This window comes from Oreochromis aureus, linkage group 1 (assembly GCF_013358895.1).
Source record: "Oreochromis aureus strain Israel breed Guangdong linkage group 1, ZZ_aureus, whole genome shotgun sequence".
In the NCBI taxonomy this organism is placed as follows: domain Eukaryota; kingdom Metazoa; phylum Chordata; class Actinopteri; order Cichliformes; family Cichlidae; genus Oreochromis; species Oreochromis aureus.
Genome location: NC_052942.1, coordinates 35,218,987 through 35,239,970, shown reverse-complemented (window position 1 = coordinate 35,239,970; position 20,984 = coordinate 35,218,987). Strand labels below are relative to the sequence as shown.

General features: G+C 38.1%; 1 protein-coding gene across 4 annotated transcripts in view; it reads left to right on the top strand.

Moving 5' to 3' along the window:
* Positions 1-3,180: 3,180 nt before the first annotated feature.
* ntrk3b (neurotrophic tyrosine kinase, receptor, type 3b) overlaps positions 3,181-20,984 on the top strand; it is a 216,016-nt gene continuing 198,212 nt past the window's right edge. For 2 of the 4 annotated variants that reach the window (XM_039613129.1, XM_031746541.2), the window contains exon 1: positions 5,736-6,437. In XM_039613129.1, coding sequence (XP_039469063.1) covers positions 6,196-6,437 — 242 coding nt within the window. In that variant the 5' untranslated portion in view covers positions 5,736-6,195. Of the gene's footprint in view, positions 3,291-4,460; positions 4,657-5,735; positions 6,438-20,984 lie in introns of those variants that run through there. The other 2 variants (XM_039613117.1, XM_039613122.1) reach the window with 2 other exon arrangements.

Here is a 20,984-nt window from a genome sequence, read left to right as displayed (position 1 = left end):
AATGTGACAAAAACGATTTCACTTTTTTAAAAGTAAATGATACATTACAATAGTGAAATTGTAAATTAGACAAATAAGTTAAATAAAGCAAAAAATGTAATTTAAATTGTACTTGGGAAAGACATAATGAAATATTTGTTTAAATATGTTATTCTTAATAATAGTTATATTAAATTTTATTTTAAATATTTTTTCTTTTAGTTTGGATTTGTTTGAATTTTTTATCTATTAGTTTTTCTCTTTTATTGGTGTATGGTTGTCACTCAGTATATAGTTTTCTCCTTGGACTCAATATACTGGGAACGTGATACAAATTGATTTTGACTGGCAAAGCTGAAAAAAAGGTGCACTTGCTTTGCATCTACCTGTGTGCAGCACTAGCTCAGAATGGTACATGGGACAACTTATAAAATGGATTAATTTATAAATTATAATTGGTCAAAATGTAAAAAATTCACAAAAACACACTGAATGAGCACATTGAACTGCACATTTCTGGAATGGTTATTCACTTTTCTGAAAATTATCTGTTGTTGCTGACGTTTATTTCATATTCTGTTGGCTATTGCAGCTTATCATCTTTATTACTACTAATAATGATTAATTAAAATACTTTGGAAAAGCATAACAGCCTAGTTTCAATGTAGAAAAGTAGTGATTATAAGTAAAGTTGCACAATGAAAATTGGATTTGTGTGTGTGTGTGTGTGTGTGTGTGTGTGTGTGTGTGTGTGTGTGTGTGTGCGCGCGCGCGCGCGCGCGCGTGTGTTTTTGTGTGCCAGCATGCAATTACAATCCAACTTCTTCACATACAGACAATACTGTCTGTCACCAATAAAATGTCTATATTGTGCATTAATTTTATGTAAGGGGTGTCGTTAAAATGAGGACAAGCTGTGTTTAATGTTGTCTTCCACAATAAACTAATATTGCTTGACTGTTTTGGATACTTAAAATGTGATAACAACGCAAAAGTAATATTATGTCAAACAGTCAAAAAGTGTCTTTCCATTTTCTTTTCCATCCAGCCTTCCTAAAACTCAAATGACCAACTATCAGAAGAAGGAGAGAACCAAAAAGATGTGCCTCTACAAACGATTCATAATGTTGTGATACATTTTTCTTCTAGTTGAGAGAAGGAGCTTTTGTCCTTAGACCCTTACTAGTGACTTTAGATTGTGTATTTGAATGTGAAGCAGTTACAGTAGTGGAAAGTAGCAATAACATTTACTGCATTGCTGTGCAACTATTAAGATATTTTTTCCAAGACGAGCCCTACCCTTAAAACTCTTTGCCATTTATGCATATAGAGTACAGTCTGCCAGGAGTCAGGCAATCAGCTTGAGCTCCATTGCATTATACACACATAACATGCCTCACTCTCCTCAAATCATATTTCACACACACCCTCTCATTATTTTAAGCTGCAGAAATTCCCATCTATACACTCATAACTGTATAAAATTAAAGTTTGGCATCTACGCCAAACTCTTCCTATATTCTTTCAGCTGCGGTAATAAATCATTTCAAACATAAATGATCTGACTGAGCTACAAATTAATTAGTAAATTATTATTAAATTCCTGTCCTATCATTTGTCACACACTGAGCTTATTTGTTTGGGCCTCTGGACTGTCACAGTGCCTAACAATCATCCTTGACTACACACAATAAAACCACTGACAGGTAGAGTGAATAACATTGATCATTTATTTGCAAAGCTATGTTCTGCTGGGGATTCCTGTCTTTCATGTTTATGCCATTGACTTGTACCACCCACTGCCACAGCCAGTGGCATTCCCCAGTGTCAGTGGTCTCCCCCTACAGGACAATACCCCCACCACACTCTAAAAATTGCTCAAGACTCGCTTTAAGGCCAGGGTACATAAGGCCTGGGGACCAGAATCTACACGCCAAAGACTTCAATTCAGTCCATTGGATGGCTTTGGAAAATAGGAAGAAGGGCATATATTATGGACTCATACTACACCAAAGTAATTAAGTTATAGATTTCTGTATTTTAAACATTTACTTCTTACAATTTAAGCCAAAGAGCCATGCTGACAGATTTCTTTCATCTAGTAATACTACTACAGCAGAATTTCTTTATCATGTAGAAAAGGTGAGCTGTACCCTTTAAAATGTGCTTCTTTTTCTTAGGTGTATAGTTTAATTTCCCTTTTCTGTGACAGAAAGAGTTTCACTGGTTCGGCCCACATAGGATCATAGGTAGTGTGCTATATATGGCCCATGATGTAAAATGAGTTTGACATCCCTGCAGAAGAATGCACTGCCAGTGTCCTATAAGCCACAGGACACCCTCAGAGGTCATGTGTCTTTTAAAGATGTTCAAACAATTTTAATTTAATGTCACAATGTTTGGTACGATGCTGGATATGATAATCCATTAAAAAATTTTGTAGGAGGAAAACTTTTCATTTAAGTTGATACTATAAAAGAAATAGCAGATAATCCTTCTATACTTTGACTTCTTTGCTTCCTGCTTCACAAAAAAAGTGAACTCTCTGGTTTTTAAACTATGTATATGTAAGTTGCATATTGGGGTATAGGTGGTTGTATAATAGAGATTTTTTTTTAAATTCTTATGTTGAATTAAAGCTTCACAGCCCAAAAGCCAAAACACACCGAGTCAAGCTGGAAAAACTTCCAAGAAGGCTTTTATTATGAATGCTCCGATGTTTGGGTTGTAATATGATGAGTCAGTGGAGACGGAAGGAGCAGAATGAGATGTTTGGCAAAGCCAGAGCTGAGTGAGCAGGAAGACGGTGGACTGATGTCTGAGGCTGAGTTAATGTGGAGTGAAACCAGAGTGAAAGCAGGTAGGTAGGTGGAAGTTACAGTAGTAGAAGTGAATAGGAAAGCAGAGCTAGGCTGGCAGGTGATGTCATTAAAAAGCCTAAAAGCAAGAAAGCAGAATTAGACAGAATTAGATGCACATACACACCCACACACACATGAACAAAACTGACTGAACTGAGTATCTCTTTTAGCCTACAGTAGTTGGCAGAGCAGTCTGGTGGGAATGACTGTAGAGCCATGATAGATCTCCTGTGGGGTGGTGATTAATGGGCTACAGGTGTGTACGCTGATCGACGCAAAGCAAGAAATGCAGGAGACTAAGAAGCCACGCCTCCATGCAGAAACACACTTTTTAAAATTCCTCAGTTTGTACATTTTTAATATCTTTCCTCAGTTCTTCTATTCATATCTTTTTCCTCTTAGACCAGCAGAAGAGGCAGAGGGAGAGACATGAGCGGAAAGGAGTTCAGGGTAGGAATATAATGTAATATTCTTGCTTCTGAGTCATCAGTGTAAAAAAATATAAAATAAGTGTGGTAAGTTTATCTGTAATAATAATAATTATTATTATAATAAACATTTTATTTTTATAGCTCTTAGTTTGGATAAAATACATACTTTCATGCATTTGATGTGAAATAAACACAGAAATAAAGGGCTAACAATGAAGGCAATCTATAAAGATTAGATTTTAACAGCCATTTGAAACAAAGTACTAATTCTGCCAGCTTTACAGGCTGTGTGAGGCTCTTCCAAAGTTCCAAAGAACTACAATCTTAAAAGCCTTGTTGCCTCTGAATTTAAAATCCAGATCAGATGATTGGAGAGGCTGACCATTTGAACAAGGTCTCAGCAGCCCTGACATATATGCAGGTGCCTGACCATGCAGGGCTTTGTATGTAATTAACTTATGTGGTTGTTAGGCTTAACACAAATGTACAGTTGTGTATCATCAGCATAGTAATGATAGGATTGCTATGCTATAGCTTGAGTTGTTACTTAGATTACTTTTGGTCCAAGGACTGAACTTCGGGGGACCCCCAGAGAAGGAGGAGCAGATGTAGACATAGCTATTAATATGAATACAGAAATGTCTGTCAGATATGATGAAACCCATGTGAGGGCAGTGCCAGAGATGTGACACATGTAAATAATTTGTCAGTTACAATGGCATGACCATTGGTGCCAAAGGCTGCAGAGAAGCACAACTAAAATTAAACATTAGAATTGAATAGGAAAATCATTGGTAATGTTTAAAAAATATCTGTCAGTTGTTTTGTTAGCTCAAGCCCTGTATTTTTTTTTTTTTTGAGATGCCATATCAAGAAAACAATAGTCATTACACTAAAACATGCTGGGTATGTTATTAAATTAGATTCACATCATAGCAGAATGTAATAAGATACATATACTGTATTTTTAAATCACATTGGTTTACACACATAGACAGTGAAAGGCAGAAAGTTACTTTTCAGTCATGCAGCTGATCATCTTGAAAAACTGAAACTTGTTAATAAAAAGGAACACCTAGGTAGAGTTCTCCTCTTACCATGGTTTGTATATTCCAGCAGTGTTTCACACCTCTCCTTGATTACAGCTCCTTCAGAATGTTTCCTCTCTCCTTGCTTCTCTCTCCTCCAGATGCAGTTTAAGAATCCTTCAACCTGGCATAACTGAGATTGATTTCCGGGTCACAGACAGGAGTAGTACGACGGCTGAGAGGAGAGACAAAAAACAGAGAAAAAAGAAAAGCCCACAGAGGGGGGCTACAAGACAGGCATGGAATTTACAGGGAGAAAAAGAGTTCAGTGAGAAAACAAAGGGGGGAAAGTGAGAGGTACAGAGCTAAATATGAAATCCGATTTCTAGTGTCAAATTTTGCATCACTCTAAACTGTAAAGCTCAAATATACAGTTAAATTAGCAATAAAGCGCAAATCATTATTTGAGTATATACTCAAGGTAGAGTTTCTCTTTAATTATTCTTATACAATTTGTTTACCTAAGGGGTAATTGTTTCAACCTGCAGTGTTTTCCAATAATGTGGCTCTAGTGGCTCTGTGAATCTTAAACTGAGAAAAGCTATCAAGCTGGATATTTCAGGAGACTACATTCTGTGTTTACCTTTAGTCATACACAAAAGCAAATGTTTAAAATGGAAAATCAGAGAGCTGTCACTACTTGCCCAGCTGCTGATACTGTTTTGTCTGAGTCATAGTTTCTTTCTCTCGCTAGTATGATCTATAGAGCCATAGTGGGCGCGTGGATGGAAAACAGCCATGTTGAAATTACCCCTCAAAGTCATATGCCACTCAGTGACTTGTTTGGGATGTTTGAGCTTCACTGTGCAGAATGATGTACTGCAGAGTTTGACACTCAAAGGTTCTTTTTACATCCCTCGTCTGAAAGTGGAAAGTTTCTCCTAAGTTCACCTAAAATGTGACTTGTGGTGAACTTTTAACGCCTGAAGGAGTTCAGCTTGACTTATGAATGCTTGCATATTCATAGGTTCTGAATTTTTTAGTCAGGTGGAGGTGTAAATGCCATTTTAAAAATTTCTAACTAGCTATGTGAAGATTTTTAATGTAAAAATATCAGACAAAAATGACCATTTTAAGTGCATTGGGTGTTCTTATACAGGTAATCCTCAGTAGCTTCCTGGGGGAAATGTTTAGGGAATTCTTCCAACAAGTGGGTCTAATCTTATCTCACGAATAAAAAAGATTACATAAAATAACAAATCTATCTATCAATACTCCAGTAAAATCTGTTGCAATGTTTTTGGACATAGAATCAGCTTGTCGCCCCTGCATTTTTACTTTTTAAATCTTATATTAGGCTACATGTTGCTCTGCAGTCCTGCAATCCTTATATAGTGCAGTTGTAATCACTGTTGATTGCATGCAGTTGTTGCAGTTTCTGCAGGTGTCAGTATGACTGTAGCCGGTAGGAGGGACTTGATGCTCCAACTTCTCATTTTGTGTCTCTCTGCTCTCTAGCCAGTCGTCCTGGTCCTGCTTGGAGAGAGACGACGACGACATCAGAAGCACGGCATTACGGGGAACACCATGCATCTTATGCTGTCAAGACGAGTGGACGCTCACATTTTTTCGCTTTGTTGTTTTTGATTTGCGTTATTTTTGTTGCGTCTTTTCTTTCTTTTCTCCCCTCCTCCTCCTTTTCACCCAATCTCTGACGCGCAAGGACACTACAGCATCCATCCACGGCAGAAACGCTCGCATAGAGCATCCTCTGTACAGACGCACCAACCATCCTCCTCCTTCCTTCCTCCCACTCTCCTGCTCTTCTCTTTTGTCGTTCTGTTCTAACCCAGAGGACATCGGGACCTCTTCTATTTCCCCACTTTGCCCGGAGACATGGATCTATGGTTTCATTCGATCCGGATTTGCTGGTGGAGGGTTTTGTTTCTGATGAGTATTTTCCAGGACTATCTGAGCTCCATGCTGGACTGCCCGCCGACCTGCAGCTGCTCTCAAACAGAGATCTTTTGCAATAAGTCCGACAACGGCAGGTTTTTCCCTTTACTCGCCCTGCAAGATACTGGGAGCAATGGGACCAGCGTTGACATAGCGGACTTATTCAAAAACATCACCTCTATGTAAGTACATACGGATTGTGCCGTGCGTTTCGGAATCATTGATCGATCCCATTTGCTGTATGTTGCTTTCTTTGCATTGATCCGACTTGTTGGCTGATATTTTTTTATTCTTAGACTTTTTACACTTCTGTCGGTCTCCTTAGTGCCCAAAGATGCCCAAGCCATATTTAATAAATGGTCTTGAATGGAGGGTAAATGCGCTTGTTTTTCCTCACGTGCACAATTAGTCAAATCACTTGCAGCTTAGCAATAAACTGCTCGGTCTTGAACCTGGGCAATGAATGTCGAATGTGTCTCTTCCCCCCATCCCTAGTGTGTCCCCATAAAGTTGCTCCTCCGCAGCGGCACCGCAGGCCTACACGTCCAAATGACAGAAGGATGTTGCGGAGAACCTCACATCACCCATCCGCTTGATTTCCGTCGTCATGTACAGCAACTGTTCTGACAGATTGTGCTAAATGAAACAGAAGTAAATGGCGCAGTAAGGTCAACCAGTTACATTTTGAGCCCGCATCCTCTGAGAACGACGCGACCTGACAAACTTTATTGTGTCCAGATTATGCGGAGCGGATTGGGATGTGAAAACGTCACTTGTGGCTTTTTCTCTCCTTTCCACAGAGATGGACATGCAGAAATATTGGTTTCATAAAGGCTTTGCTCAAAACAGAGGCGCTATGTATGATGACGGCAGACTACCCCCCCCTTCCTCCCTCTCCTCACCACCACCACCACCCACCCACACACCCCCAGAAGTACATTCTCATTCTGCATCCTACACCCCCTCGCTCTCCTCTCTCCCTCTTTCTCTCTCGCTCTCTTTCCCTGGCATCGATCCTCCCTGCTAACATCAAAGCTTTCTTTCTTGAAAAGTCAGGGGAGGAAGAAAAAAAAAAAAAGCCGAGCTCGGGCCTTAAAATAAGACCTTTGGTGTTGATGAAGCTGATTTGCATATAAAGTAAACATCTCCCGTTAACGCACTGGAATTCCCCGCACGGTTTCCTCCGCGTCGTCTTACGCCACAAAGGACTTTTGCTCTCATCAGTTTTGGTATCCCGTTTACCCTTTATCCGTCTGAGGCAGACAAGTTATTTTGTGACACGGTTCATCGCTTCCCCGTGCCGCTAGAGGGTAGCCTGGTACCCTCTATAATCTGGGAATCAAGTGCTCTCTTTACAACACAGGAGTCATTTACGTGACTGTTTTATCGGGGGTACTTTTTCTGTAAGGAATAAGCAGAGGTTTAAAGCTTGGCTGTATTAAAAGGAAAGGAAGGAAGAAAGGGTCAGAGTTCACGGCGCACTAGTGATTAGAGTGACCCTCGTATAAAGATTTCCTTCCCGTGAAACCTGCTCGTTTCACATTTATCTCTCCACTCATCCACTGAAGTCAACAACCTCTTAGATTTCCAGTTAAAAATGCCAAATATTCAGTTTATACCAAGCACAAAGTCACGCATTGATCGCCTTTTTTGCCTTTGAGAAAACCTAATGCAATTGACCCAGGACTAATTGTGCATTTCATGGCCCCTGGCCAGCTGGCGGCTTTTTTTTTTAATTTTTTTTTTTTTTTTAGGCTGCTCAGTATGGATGGCAACCTCCACCAGCACCACCAGCCGCTCAGTAACAGCATATCAGCCTATACTGCCCAGTGTCACATGAGCTAACACGTCTGATTTAGCTGTGCATTCACACCACGCAGCAACAATAATTAGCTATTTAATATATAGTAATTACTTTGTATTCAAAGCTTGTAATCATTTATGTTAAAATGCTACAGCACAATCATTTATAGCATCTCTACAAATATGTATTACCATAACTGATGTTCAAAGCTCAGTGCTAATTTATTATCTGGCCAGAAGGTGTGACCTAAAAAAATAGTAACTGGTGTTATTGTAATAAAGAGTATTCAGAGACTGGGGCCACATAGAGTCCATGATCCCTTTTCTTTGCAAGTGGGGAGATACATGTGTTTTGATGACATGAATTCTATTTCATTCATCTCAAGAAATACTCAGAGGTGAGGGGACAATTTATGGAGATAGAAAGCTAGAGTGAGGGCTCCTAGCAGGAACTGTGGAGGGGGTGGGTGATTGGCCAGCCAAAGAAAACTGCCAAGTCCAGATAATAGTTTTCCCAGTTCTCGCACATTAGAAATTCATCACAAGAGGCATCACTGCTTGAAGTGGATAAGATAAGGCCTTGCTGTTATACTTGAGGGGGAAAAAATGGTTCTCTGAGAGCAGCTGAAGGATTTGACGGGTTTGTGTAAGTGTGGCTCTGAGCACAGGTGCGTGTTTGTTTTCAAAATCCAATCAGCTTTTCCACCTCGAGTGATGACATTTGGTCTCATTTTGTTTTGTTTCTTCTTTTTTCTTATTTTTGTGCTGCTGAAAGCGTGGTTTGTAAAGGAGAGGCTAAAGTGTCGGACCAATCTCTATGGTCATTACTGCGCTGTCAAACTGCTAAAAGTCTCCAATGTGTACTTGGACAAAAATCACCCCTGCAACCTCCCCATCTCTTGCGTACTTAAGCTGATCCTTAAATTCAACAATGCATCCATGCAATCACTGTCATTACTGGAGTTGTTGCAAAGCACTGAACTAAAGCCGTATTTCACGGCAGACATTTTGGCTTGTAATTGCAGGAAAAGCACAGACTTCAGTTATATTAATGATGCGTGCATTGCACTTAGAGATGATCCTGGTATTGTGCATGCTGGCTGACTAGGACAGCTTATAGGAACCTGTATTGTTAATGGATCATTAATTACGTCTTTAATTCCATCGATGCTTGTCCTGCTGTGGCACAAAATGTCTGTTGTGAAAAATATCTTTCAATCAGTTTGCCACTGTGAAGGTAAAAGTGTGAAAGGTCCATCTTTGATTGTGTGATAGTAATCAACCTATGATCCTGCTGCAGTTTCAATGGTAGTAGAAAAGTATTCCCAGTCTTAGTTACAAACAGTTCATTAAGATATGAAAATGAAAACTGCAAAGCCCTAAAGTGCTGAAATGTGATGTCTTCTGTGCACAAGATAAAAGCATATCATCTGAAGATTGTTTTTGAAGCATCCGCTTCAACGAAACCTTTGGTATGATCTGAAATTTTACAGATAATTACCAAGTTCCCTATATCTGTCTGCAGTGTTCAAGTGTAGTATTTTACAATTTTCTACTTCACTTACTTAAACATGAGGGAACAAAGGTAATGTTTTCCAGTTTCTCAAAAGAGTTTAAAGTTGAATTGCTTTTATATGGGTTTATGGCACTGTACTGTATTTTGCGTGTCTTAATCCTGTATGGGTTTAGTATTTGTCCAATTATATTTAGTATATCTCCAAACATCCTTAAAGACATATAGCACATGTAGATTAAATAAGATGGTTCTGGTGTGAAGAAAAAACCTACAAACAGATTTTTTTTTTTTTTTTTTTTTTTTAAAAACGAATTTGACTTTTTCTCCTTTGTTAAAACAAAACTCTGCGTATTTTTGGCTTAAAAACTGTATAAATAGAGGTACTTCACTAAAACTTCAATTTTCAGTAAATAGTGATGAGCAATTTTAAAGTCAACCACCTAATTCTGTTTTAGTTCTCCTTTATCCCATCAATCTTTGGACACCTTCAAGTACACCCAAGACCTTTGTGTGTCCTGTGGTACCTGATACTGGGATCCTGGCAGCAAATAATTTCCCATGGGGTGAAACCCAACAATTAAGATGTGATTAAAATGCAGTCTTTCTGCTTTAATTGATAGTTTTTCAAAAATATTCCATGAACTGTGTAGGAATTAGACATTTTTATACACACTGCCTCATTTTCAGATGCTCAAGTATAATTGACAAACTAGAAAAATCTAGTTTCTTCCCATGAAATACTCTGCCAGGCCGTTACTGTGGCCACATTCAGTTGCTGCCTGTTAGTGGGTCTCTCTGTGTTCAGTTTGGCATGTTTGGGTTGATCTGGTGAGTGACTTGGTCTTTGGAGAAGATCCTATTTCTTTGCCTCGAGAAACTCTTGGGGTGCTTTTGCAGTATGCTTTGAATCATTATCCATTTGTACTGTGAAGCACTTTCCAATCAGCTTTGTAGCATTTGACTAATTCTGAGAAGAGAGGATAGCCCTGTACATTTCAGAAATCAACTGTTTTCTTTAATATGCAATAAACACTATTGACCTCCACTGCCAGGCCTCCACACTTCTCTGTACTTTTCTCTTCCCATCATTCTGGTACAAGCCAATCTTGGTTGTCCAACAATTCTTTGCAAACTGCACACGTTTTTCTGGTGAAGTCTAATCTGGCCTTCATGTTCTTAGGTGTAACCAGTGGTTCCATCTTTGTTGTAAGCCTTCTGTATTTCTATTCATGAAGACTGTCCTGATTGTAGACTTTGACCCTTGAGCATGTTCTTGATTTGGTTATCTCATCCACTTGAGTCATCTTATGGTCTCTTGGATCTGTTGGTTTTGCAGAGCTGGCCAGTGCATTGCTTCTTTTTAAGAATGTACCAGATTGTTGATTTGATCTCTCCTAAGGTTTTTGCTATCTCTCTGGTAGGTTTATTTTGGTTTTTCAGTAAATGATGGCTTCCTTGCCTTGTATTGACAGTTTTTTGGATCTGATATTGAGAGTTCCAGTGAAAAACGAAGTCCTGGAATTGTAAGAGAACAGGCCACACCTGGCCTTGATATTTTTTTTTATTTATTTAGTTACTTATCTTAGTATCTTAACAGACCTCAATTTAAGTAGTGTAGAGGCCTGGTCAGTGTCGTGGTTGATTTGCGTGCCTAGAAATGTTCCTGAATAGTTTTTTCAATGTGTTGGAGTGCACCGTCGACCTTGGCAGACTATTGACTTGTAGTGTACCATTAACTGGCTGGTACCCACCCAAGGGTCCTAAATAGAACATATCTTTGTAATTGTGGGATTTTTTTTTTCTTTTCTTTTTTTGAGATTGCAATCTCTGCATATTACTCAGTGATTGAGAACGCATTCCTATGGTACAATTGTGATACAGTTTTTATTGTAGGATGAGACTATAATGCAACTGTGTATAATTGAATTTCCTCACAAAATAGCACCAAAAATCCCTTCAGTTTTTCATGGATAGGTTTCAAACATCCAGAAGGAGATTTAAAATGTGTAGTATTTGTTTTAATGTCACACCATATCATGATGTCATTTAAATGCACATTTTATGATGGGTTTTTGTTTTTATTGCTGGCAGTCATGTTCTCTCGTGTGAACGTAAAAAATCCAACATCCTCTATTTGCCTTTGAAATGAGAAGCCTCTTCCACAAGTATTATAGCTTCAGCTTCTTTAATGTCAACTCTTTCTTCAATCAAAGAGATTTATGTGGATTGTAAAATTGCCATCTGTTTATCTGCAAACAAACTGAGAGTCCCGCACTCTTAAATGATTTACTGTTTATCTGCTTTGCAAAATGCAGCTTGAAGTTTATCGTTTAATATCTCTGAAATCTATAGGAATGTGTGTAGTCTCATTTTCAAAGTCGGAAGCCGTTCCATCGTAATGTTGTGTTTATCTTGATTAATCGCTTTACTTGCAGCAGGGGTCACTTTTAAATGTAATAAGCTGCCATCACCAGTATTTATTTAAAAACTTTATGTGGATACTGCCTTCTTACTTTTTCAGTTTTTAAAACAGCACGGCTCAGCTTTAAACTATCGATCTTTGGACATCTTCAAGTACACATTTTCTATGAAACTAGCTTACAGATGCTGCCAAAGAAACCTGAATTATACAGCAAGGTCTACTCAGGTGGCTTGTGTAGGCTGCAAGTGTCCCCTAGGTTCAGACACTGTGTGTTACTGCATTACATAAACTCAGCGTTTTCTCTACCTCTTGTAGCTCATGTGCAGCCCACAGACTGTGTGACTGTAGCCAATAGCAACTTCAGCCCAGATATATCTGCTACAGAGATCTTGTGTAAGGCTTCTGAATGGGAATTTGATAAGTGAACATTTGTGGATTTTTATTGAAATCGTTACAAGTGGAGTATGTTCTGTTCAGCTGAGAGTTTGGAGTATCAGTTGAACCCATAATGAAAAAGATCTTGCACACATTTGGATCACCTGTTTTGAGGGACACTCCAGCATTTTAGGGTTGGCTTTCCATTTGGTTGGAGGACTTAAAGAATGATTAAAATCAAAATCATAAGCAACGATCTACTAAATTTTAGCCTCTACTACTAGCTTAGCTCCAGAAGTAGTCAGACATCCGTTTCCCATATTACAATTTCCTATTATGTTTCATTAGACCTTTGCTAAATGTCGTGTCTCTGCTTCCAGAACCTACTGACATTTAATATTTGTCTCAACATTATTATATCAGATTTTCTATTCTGCTTATATCTCGTTGTGAGGAGTAAAGTCATTTTTAAAAAATGGATAGAAATTTTTTTTATATTTTTTTTTTTTTTTTTTTTTTTTTTTTTTTTGTTACCATGGTCAGTGCATTAGGACTGAACATTTAAAGCCATTTGTCGCAAATCATTTGGTAGAGGATGTTCAGTTCAGTATCATACTTGATTTGTTTGAAGAGTAGTATTCCTGGGGGAAACTTGCAGTTTGCGTTTTACCAAAAATGTTTTTAGCAGGACATCAGTTGTTTATCAGTACCATAGACCATAGACACTTGTAGGCGCTCAAAAAAACCATAATCTGCATCACTAGGTAATATAAAAATTACAAAAGAAAAAAGCAGGTACACATTTTAGCACCATAAAAGATTTACAGGAAAGACCAACACATGCGCACACACACATGGACTATAAATTGTCAATGCAGCCCTGAAATTGATCTGTTTACAGGATATTAATGCAGTTTGGAACAACCAAAGTAGTGAAACTCACACAAAGTTTTCACCCTGCCTAAAAGCATTCACAGAACTGGCACCTGTAGGTATTAAGGGTTATGTTATGCTGATTTTAATGAAAAATGTATCATTTCCTTAATTTTATATTTTAATATTTAACTGGATTAACTATTACAGTAATAATTATAGCCAATTAAACATTGTCTTGTTCTTTAAGCTAATTTGGAAAATAAATAAAATAAAACGCTAATTTATGCATTTTCTGTTCTCTGTGAAAATATGCTGAACTGACTCCCCTAAATAACGCAGTGAAATTGCAGAAAATGTTTTTTCTTTACTGATACATGTACTACAAGTTTATTTCTCAGCCTTGGAGCTCAATTTAAAAAGTAGCATTAGTAAAGGATAAGAGCGATATCCATGATGGGAAACATGAGAACTAACAGGAAATCAAATGAAGTTTTAGACATTTTATGATGTTGTCTGTTTTACTTTATAAAAGCACCCTTGCATACTACAGTTGATGAATTTCAGATGTTTAAAAATTACTTTATATTTATGTCTGTTTGGAAAATGGTAGATGACTACCTGTTTCCAAGATGCAGTAAGCTGGAACAAATGTCATAGGGGTTTGTAACTCCCTGTAATATGCAATGTCAGATGTATGCAGTGGTGTAGAACGGTACACACCTTCCTTCTCACTGAGAAACTCCTACCTTCCTTCCCCTCCTTAATTCTGTCATATTTATTCATTACCTGAGGACGTTACTCCTCCTTACCCACTTCTTTCTCTTTGTTTTCTTTGTGTTGTGATGTTTTGATGTCTGTTTTTCTGATGCCCAGTTCACCTGACTCTGGTTGTAATTTTGATTTCTTTTTCTTTGTCATGATCGTATTTCACTTTGAGGTTTCCATATTATTGATTTTGTTTTATTATTTATAAATCTTTTTATTCTTTAGGACTGAGAATCTTTTTACAAGCTTGCTGAGGCTTCTCTTTGTGATCTGCAGTTTTTGCCGTGTTGGTATCATTTGAACACACAGTGTAATTCTGCCTAAACTTCTGTTATTAGCATATGAAGAACAATGATCAGAGCTTTACACCTGTCACCTGCTTTTACACCTGACATCAGCCTTGGAAATCTACTCAACACCCAAGCAAACAGAAAGCAAAAATCACACTGTATTATGTTACTGCACCACTTCTGCACCGTTACTCCTGATTTCTTCGCAAAGCAGTTGATTCATTGACTCATGATTCAACACTTGATTTTTAAAATATACATATAATTCTTTAGGCTTACTACTTATTCCCAAACCTTCTTTTCTCCAACCTTTGTTTTTGTATTACATAATTTATGCAAAGTTATATGAATTTAAAATAGTATATGAATTGTTAAAAATACTGCATACATTGTTTATTTAAATACAATAAATTTAGTTAATATTACTATAAATGACGTAAGAGTACTTTTTCTTTACTTTTTTTAAGACTCGGATTTCTGTCTTCTCTGCTCCATACTGCACTCTTATATAAACACTTTTTTTATTACCATTTGAAAATAACCATGACGATTTAATTAATCACTGCAGGGGTCTCACTCATAGTGGCCTATTAATACAGTTCCTTGCCACACATTTACAAGGATCAAAGTGTAAGTACAAAATAACAGAAACAATGATCACAAAACTACTAAACTAAAGTCTTACAGTATAACCGTGTGCTTACTGTTGTAGAGGTGTATAATATTGTTAATGTTCTAAATGACATTAATTCCCCACTGCAAAACTTCACAGCCCAAGGCTGTGCACGTCTAAGACCAGTTTGTTTTCAGTTACGATAACTGCTATCATCCATCCGTGCTATCACCTGAACAAGAAGCTATCATGGATTTTTTTTTTTTTCATTTTTTTAAAGTCTCTTTAAAAATAAAGTCACGTGACTACTGATGATCCTCTGCAGCGTTTTGTTTTGTTTTGTTTTTGCAAGCAACATTAAGAACATTGCAATACACTTTCAAATTTGACAGTTTGGGTTGGGGGCTGACACTATACCAGGTGACACTGGTCAAGAGTCTAGGGTCCAGTCTGGACACATTGTCATCCCACTCTTCATGCTCAAATCCACACCTGCACCCATTATTATTATTTTTTTTTTTTTTATTTATTTATTTTTTTTTTTTCAACATGCATATCTTTGCACTTTGGGAGCAAACTGGACAACCCAGAGAAAACCCACACCGACAGAGGACAAACATGTGAACTACACATAGGCCAGAGGCATGTTAGGACCCTGAGCTAAACCACTGCAAATGGTCAATATAGAGATTTGCTTTTTGGTGTTTAAAACAAACACACAAAAAACGGTGCATAATAAGTGGCCTGGTGTTTGATTTAAGAGGCTGCAATCTGCCCACTCAGCTACAAAAATAACTTCAGTATTTTAAAAGCAATTGGTGCAGTGGCTGCAGCACTCGGTGAAAGTACAGTAGCTGCAGCATAGATGCAACAAGGAGGACATTTTGTCTTCTTTTCATAAGGGGCCCATTCAGATTATTGCTCTGTCATCAGCTATGAAATGTCAAATGAAGCTGTTTGCTTTGGGGGTTTAGGTGATCTGACAACCTTTAAAAAAGCTTTTTATACCTTCAGGCCTGCTGTATGATCATCAGCGTCATTACCACTGATGCTGTTTAACCACCCAGGGCAGAGTTGCTAACACACGTCCTGCCAATTGGTCCTTACGATACAGACCCCCTGCTGCCTCCGCATTGCGAGGCTCACCTCAGGCAGCGCACGACAGGCTCCTCTGTTATAAGCATATCATCAAGTTTGCATGAGCCTGTCTTTGTGGAAAGTAGGTCACGGCTGCCATCTGAGAATTGGGAGGAGAGAGCAGCGCTTTCGTTCAGATCCTCTGCATGCAGAGTTCCTGTGAGAAGACCCGGCCATGTGGCTGACCCAGCTTCTCCCACGCCCCCACCACCTCAACTCCGGCATCTGCAGGCAGCCCTTGCGCCTTAAAAGATGCATACTAATGAAGCACCTTCCCCCGCTTTAACAATCAAAAGATGCATTGAGGATAGAGGGGCGAAAAAATACTGAAGGCTCTGCTGTTTTAGCCAGGATTAGAAAAACCCTTTAAAGCCTTGCAGCAGTGTTCCAGTAGGCTTTCTGTTGACATTTAGTTGAGCTTCTGTTTTCTATACAGCAGATTATGATTCAGTGTCACCACTGTGTGCAACAGTTTATGATGTCAAACTTGTGAGATCATCTCTCTACCTATTTCAACTGAAATTTGTTCCAAAGTGGTATTTTTTCCCATTTTTTTTAATCAGTTTACATGCACTGCTTTTTGCTGTTTTATTTATTCCTAAGGTTGCTTTGTGAACGATCACTTGTAAGGAATGCTTATCAAGCACCTGCTCCTCTCAGATATCTACTTATGAACACAAGACAAGTCAGTTTTATGTCTAATTAGGTAACATGAGCTTTACTGAAGCTTTATTACAGTTAATCATGTTTAAACATGGTATCTGCAGGCTTAGTGAAGCTACATTGAAAGCAGCATTACTGCTAATTCCTTCTTCTGCGTGATATTGATGGATGATTCATAGTGTGGGGCGTTTGTGCGATGGTGGTGGCTTGGAAATGGTCTTTTTTACTCTCTCTCTCTCCTTTGCACTTCTCTATCCAAAACTACACACACACACACACACACACACACACACACACACACACACACACACACACACACACACACACACACACACACACACACACACACACACACACACACAACATTCATTTCCTTATAGATAACCTCCTCCCAGGTGAGGATGTATGTCTGACCCTCGCAGTGTCCATCACGATGTGTCGGCTCCTGTAGAAATGCCACCTTCCTTCCTTTTCTCCCGGAACCCTAATAAGGTTTCTGCTTGTTATTCATGTGGGATGTTTAGTGTTTCAAAAAACATCAATCATGTATTATCAAGTAGGATGAGTCACCCCACTGTCCTCCATGTCAGCGATGACTGGCAGAGCTGTGTGAATAATGCAGCTGTCTCGATTCTCACTGAGCTTCAGCCATGTTGTCCTACACGGTGCGCATGTTGATGGATGCTATTCAACACCATTCTCTCTCCTCTTTCGTGAAAAGGGAAACACTTATTATTACAAAGTTCTACTTTTAAAACAACTTCTCCATCTAGGTCCATATTTCATTCATGCTGTCCTATATTGTTTAAAAATTCTTACATCCAAATTTCACCCAGATGTATCTAAGGAGATTCACTTGGAGGTTGGAGCTCATCTCTGCTTAATGCTGGATCAATCCTTATTTTAGTTATATCTGTTTTTTTGTTTTTTACATTTTTAAGGTCACAGCATTTTAGTAAGCTCTAAATGGGCAAAATAGCTTTTTTTTTTTTTTTTTTCATTACTTGTTCAGGACTTGTTGGCTCTTTTTTCCTGACAAAGCACACCAGTATATTACCGAGACAAGCGCGCAGTGAGGCGCCCTTTCCTGCCCGCATCTGTCCATCAGTTTTCTCTCTGCACAAAACAGTGAGATGTGTTGGAGGCAATATGTGTGCTAATGTTTGGTTGGTAAACACTCATAATGAATTATTGGTGCTGCAATCTCGGCTGTTTAGCTTTGACTACTGACGTCATTGGCGGTAAGGACATAATAAAACACAGCAGCACAGATGTTCCCTCATATTTCCCACAGAGCAGAAGCATGCACCACAGCGCCTTCTTTTTATCGATCGCCTAAGATGGTCTGATATCTGTATTTGCTCTGTTCTGTAGAGTATCGGTATTGCACTATATCAAACTATTATGGACCTGGCACACCATTCCGCCATGCTCACCAGTTATTCTCAGTGAGCTGAAGGCTCGGTAGCCACCCAGGAGTTGAGTACCAAGAGGGTTTTTTTTTTTTTTTTTTTTTTTTTTTTTTTTTTTTTTAAAGACCCTGACAGTGCTTTGTGTGGAGGCTGATGAGAACACATTAAAAGTAAATGGCCCACTGAGACTCAGCTCTTCTTCCTCCTGCCTCCCTGTTGCTGCAATGACCTTGTTAGTCCAATCAGAATATCACAGTCACTCTCCATCTTCTCTCTTGGACTTAAAAAACTCATCGTTTTATGAAGCTCCTGACATCACCCTCTCTTAGTGCTGAATCACATTTCCTCTCTCATATTTATCTCCCTTCTCCAATATTCTCTCTTTTAGAAGCATAAAAACCCATAGCAGTTATTTTTTTATATTCAGCTCCTTCATATAAACCCAACCATTCCCAGTGGTTCCTGTCCCACACATACACCAGTGTAACAAAAACTCTACAAATTAATAGAAGTTTGTGGATTTTGTTAAATTCAAATGGAGCCAAGCTAGCTTGTATGCATAACTAAGCTAGGTAGCAACTTGCACCTTCATCTCTATCAAAAATGTCAGAATGGTATCTGTAATTCTCTCCAAGAAATCAAACAAGTTTCTTTACTGTTGATCCTACCAAATTATTATATTATATATAGATAGATAAAAGTCAGACTCTGAATTATGCTAAGCTAAGTTGGCCTGCTACTTCACTTGTAATAGTCATCAAATGTAGCATAACCAATGTTATTGTGGCTATATATATATTTTTTTAATCTAATTTTATTTTATTCTTTTGATAAAAATAATTGAGAAGCAGCCAAGCTCGTGTCTTCTCCTGTTAAGTTTCATGTATATGAAAATCATATTAATTAACTCCTCTATCACATAAAGACAGAAAACAAGACATTTTCCTGTTAATAATTAAATATTTTTTTCTTAGATAAAATGTGGCTTTCTTTTGTGAAAATGCTTCTAGAGATTACTTCATGTAAAATACATTTTTCCCTTCAAGCTTTCTAAAACTGTTATGTTATTTTTTTTTTTTAAATTGCACTGTAAAAAGATCATTTAAACTTCTTTAATTTTGTTTATTTTTGTTTTTTATTTTAATACATTGAAATGTTACTAAAATGGAAAGCAAAAAGAATGAAAGGGGATTTGTTCAGGAAGCTGCATCTCTCAAACTTGCCCTTTGTTATTTGCTTAGTAATCCGGATTACGGTTATTCAGTTGCATACCAAAATTATAAAATGAATTGGCAGGAGAGCATTGCATTGTTGAAGGAGCTGAATGGACATATTTTTGCTGCTGCTATGACTGAGATTTTCTTTAGAGATGAAGAAGCATGTGAAAGCAGAGACTTCCACATAAGGATGCTTGCTGAAAATTGTCTTGCACATGATTAATAATCTGGGACATGGGATATCGGAATTATCAAACAACCTTGTAAGTGGAAATCCACTTATTATGTTATTTACTAGATGCCACTTATGCCAGATGAAGCATGAACTTACTGTGGTGCAAAATGAACTATTATCAAGTGTATTTAAGATTTATTAGCATGTATTTTTTCCAAACAGTTGTCATTGATTATAATGCAGAGCAGAACTGTGCATTGCTAAGTCAGTAACAGACAAACATTTAACAAATATTGACCTCACGCAGCCATAATCAGGACACAAGAGATTTCAACAAATTTCATCATCCTGTATTTTATGCACTTCATGAAAGACAGGGTTTGGTGTATAATTAATGAAAAATGCTGGGCTCCACATTATACAAGTCAATGTCAGTGGAGTCAACGGGGCTAAACAACAACAACAGCCGAGAATGCATACATTACCAGCAGCAGTGGCACCTGCGGGAATAGGATTAATTTAGCACTTTGGCAAAAAGCTAGCCTCCATGTGTAAAACTCATGTCTTTTCTTTGATGAGACGTTGATGGAGGAGCTGGACAGCACATCACTCCAGAGAAGTACCTTGCGTCTGCAGCTGTCTGTGTTTGACACTGTGAACTGTAGCTGCTCTTTTTTTTTTTTTTTTTTTCTCCCAGACGAAGCCATCACCTGTCAAGCATCACTAATGTGTTTATTGTTGCTGGAGAGATTGTCTCGCCTCCACAGAGAAACAGATTGTCAGCATTGTGCAGATTTCTGTTTCTGTGCATTGTTTTATATTCTTACATATTTTTTCCCACTTTTAATACAGTATAATATATAGGTGGACTGAAATATATATTACAAAAAGCTTTTGAGCCAGAAAACCAGACTGTGTGACTTCCTTGTCATTTGGAGTTCATTTTGTCTTTTAGTTTTTCTGTCAACTTTCTGAAATGGTATTGCCTCTTATTTGGAGTCACTTTGATTTTTCTTTGTTATTATGATCTATTTTTTTCAGTTGTTTTGTAGTAATGTGTGAGTTTTTTGTATATTTCTGTGATAATTTTACAGTTTTTGTGGGTGTTTTCAGTCTTATTTGCAGTCATCTCGCATATCCTTTTTTTTGTTTTGTTTTGTTTTTTTGTTTGCTTGTTTGTTTTGCTCTGACTTTACACCTAGAAGTTTAACATTCATAGACTCTGAATTGGGTCTCCCCTGACACATTGTCCCCTGTTCAGTAATACATGCATTTGTATCACTCATGGCATGTTCAGTACCAGTTGTAAAACAAGTACACAGAGGTGACAGGAGACTGCCAAGGCTTCATGTCTGGAGGTAGACTGATGAAACGTGTCCTTAAGTTACCTTGTCTGGGTGGACAGATTAGAATTGGGCTCACGAACCCTCATTTTGATAAAATACTAAGTGTGTGTGTGTGTGAG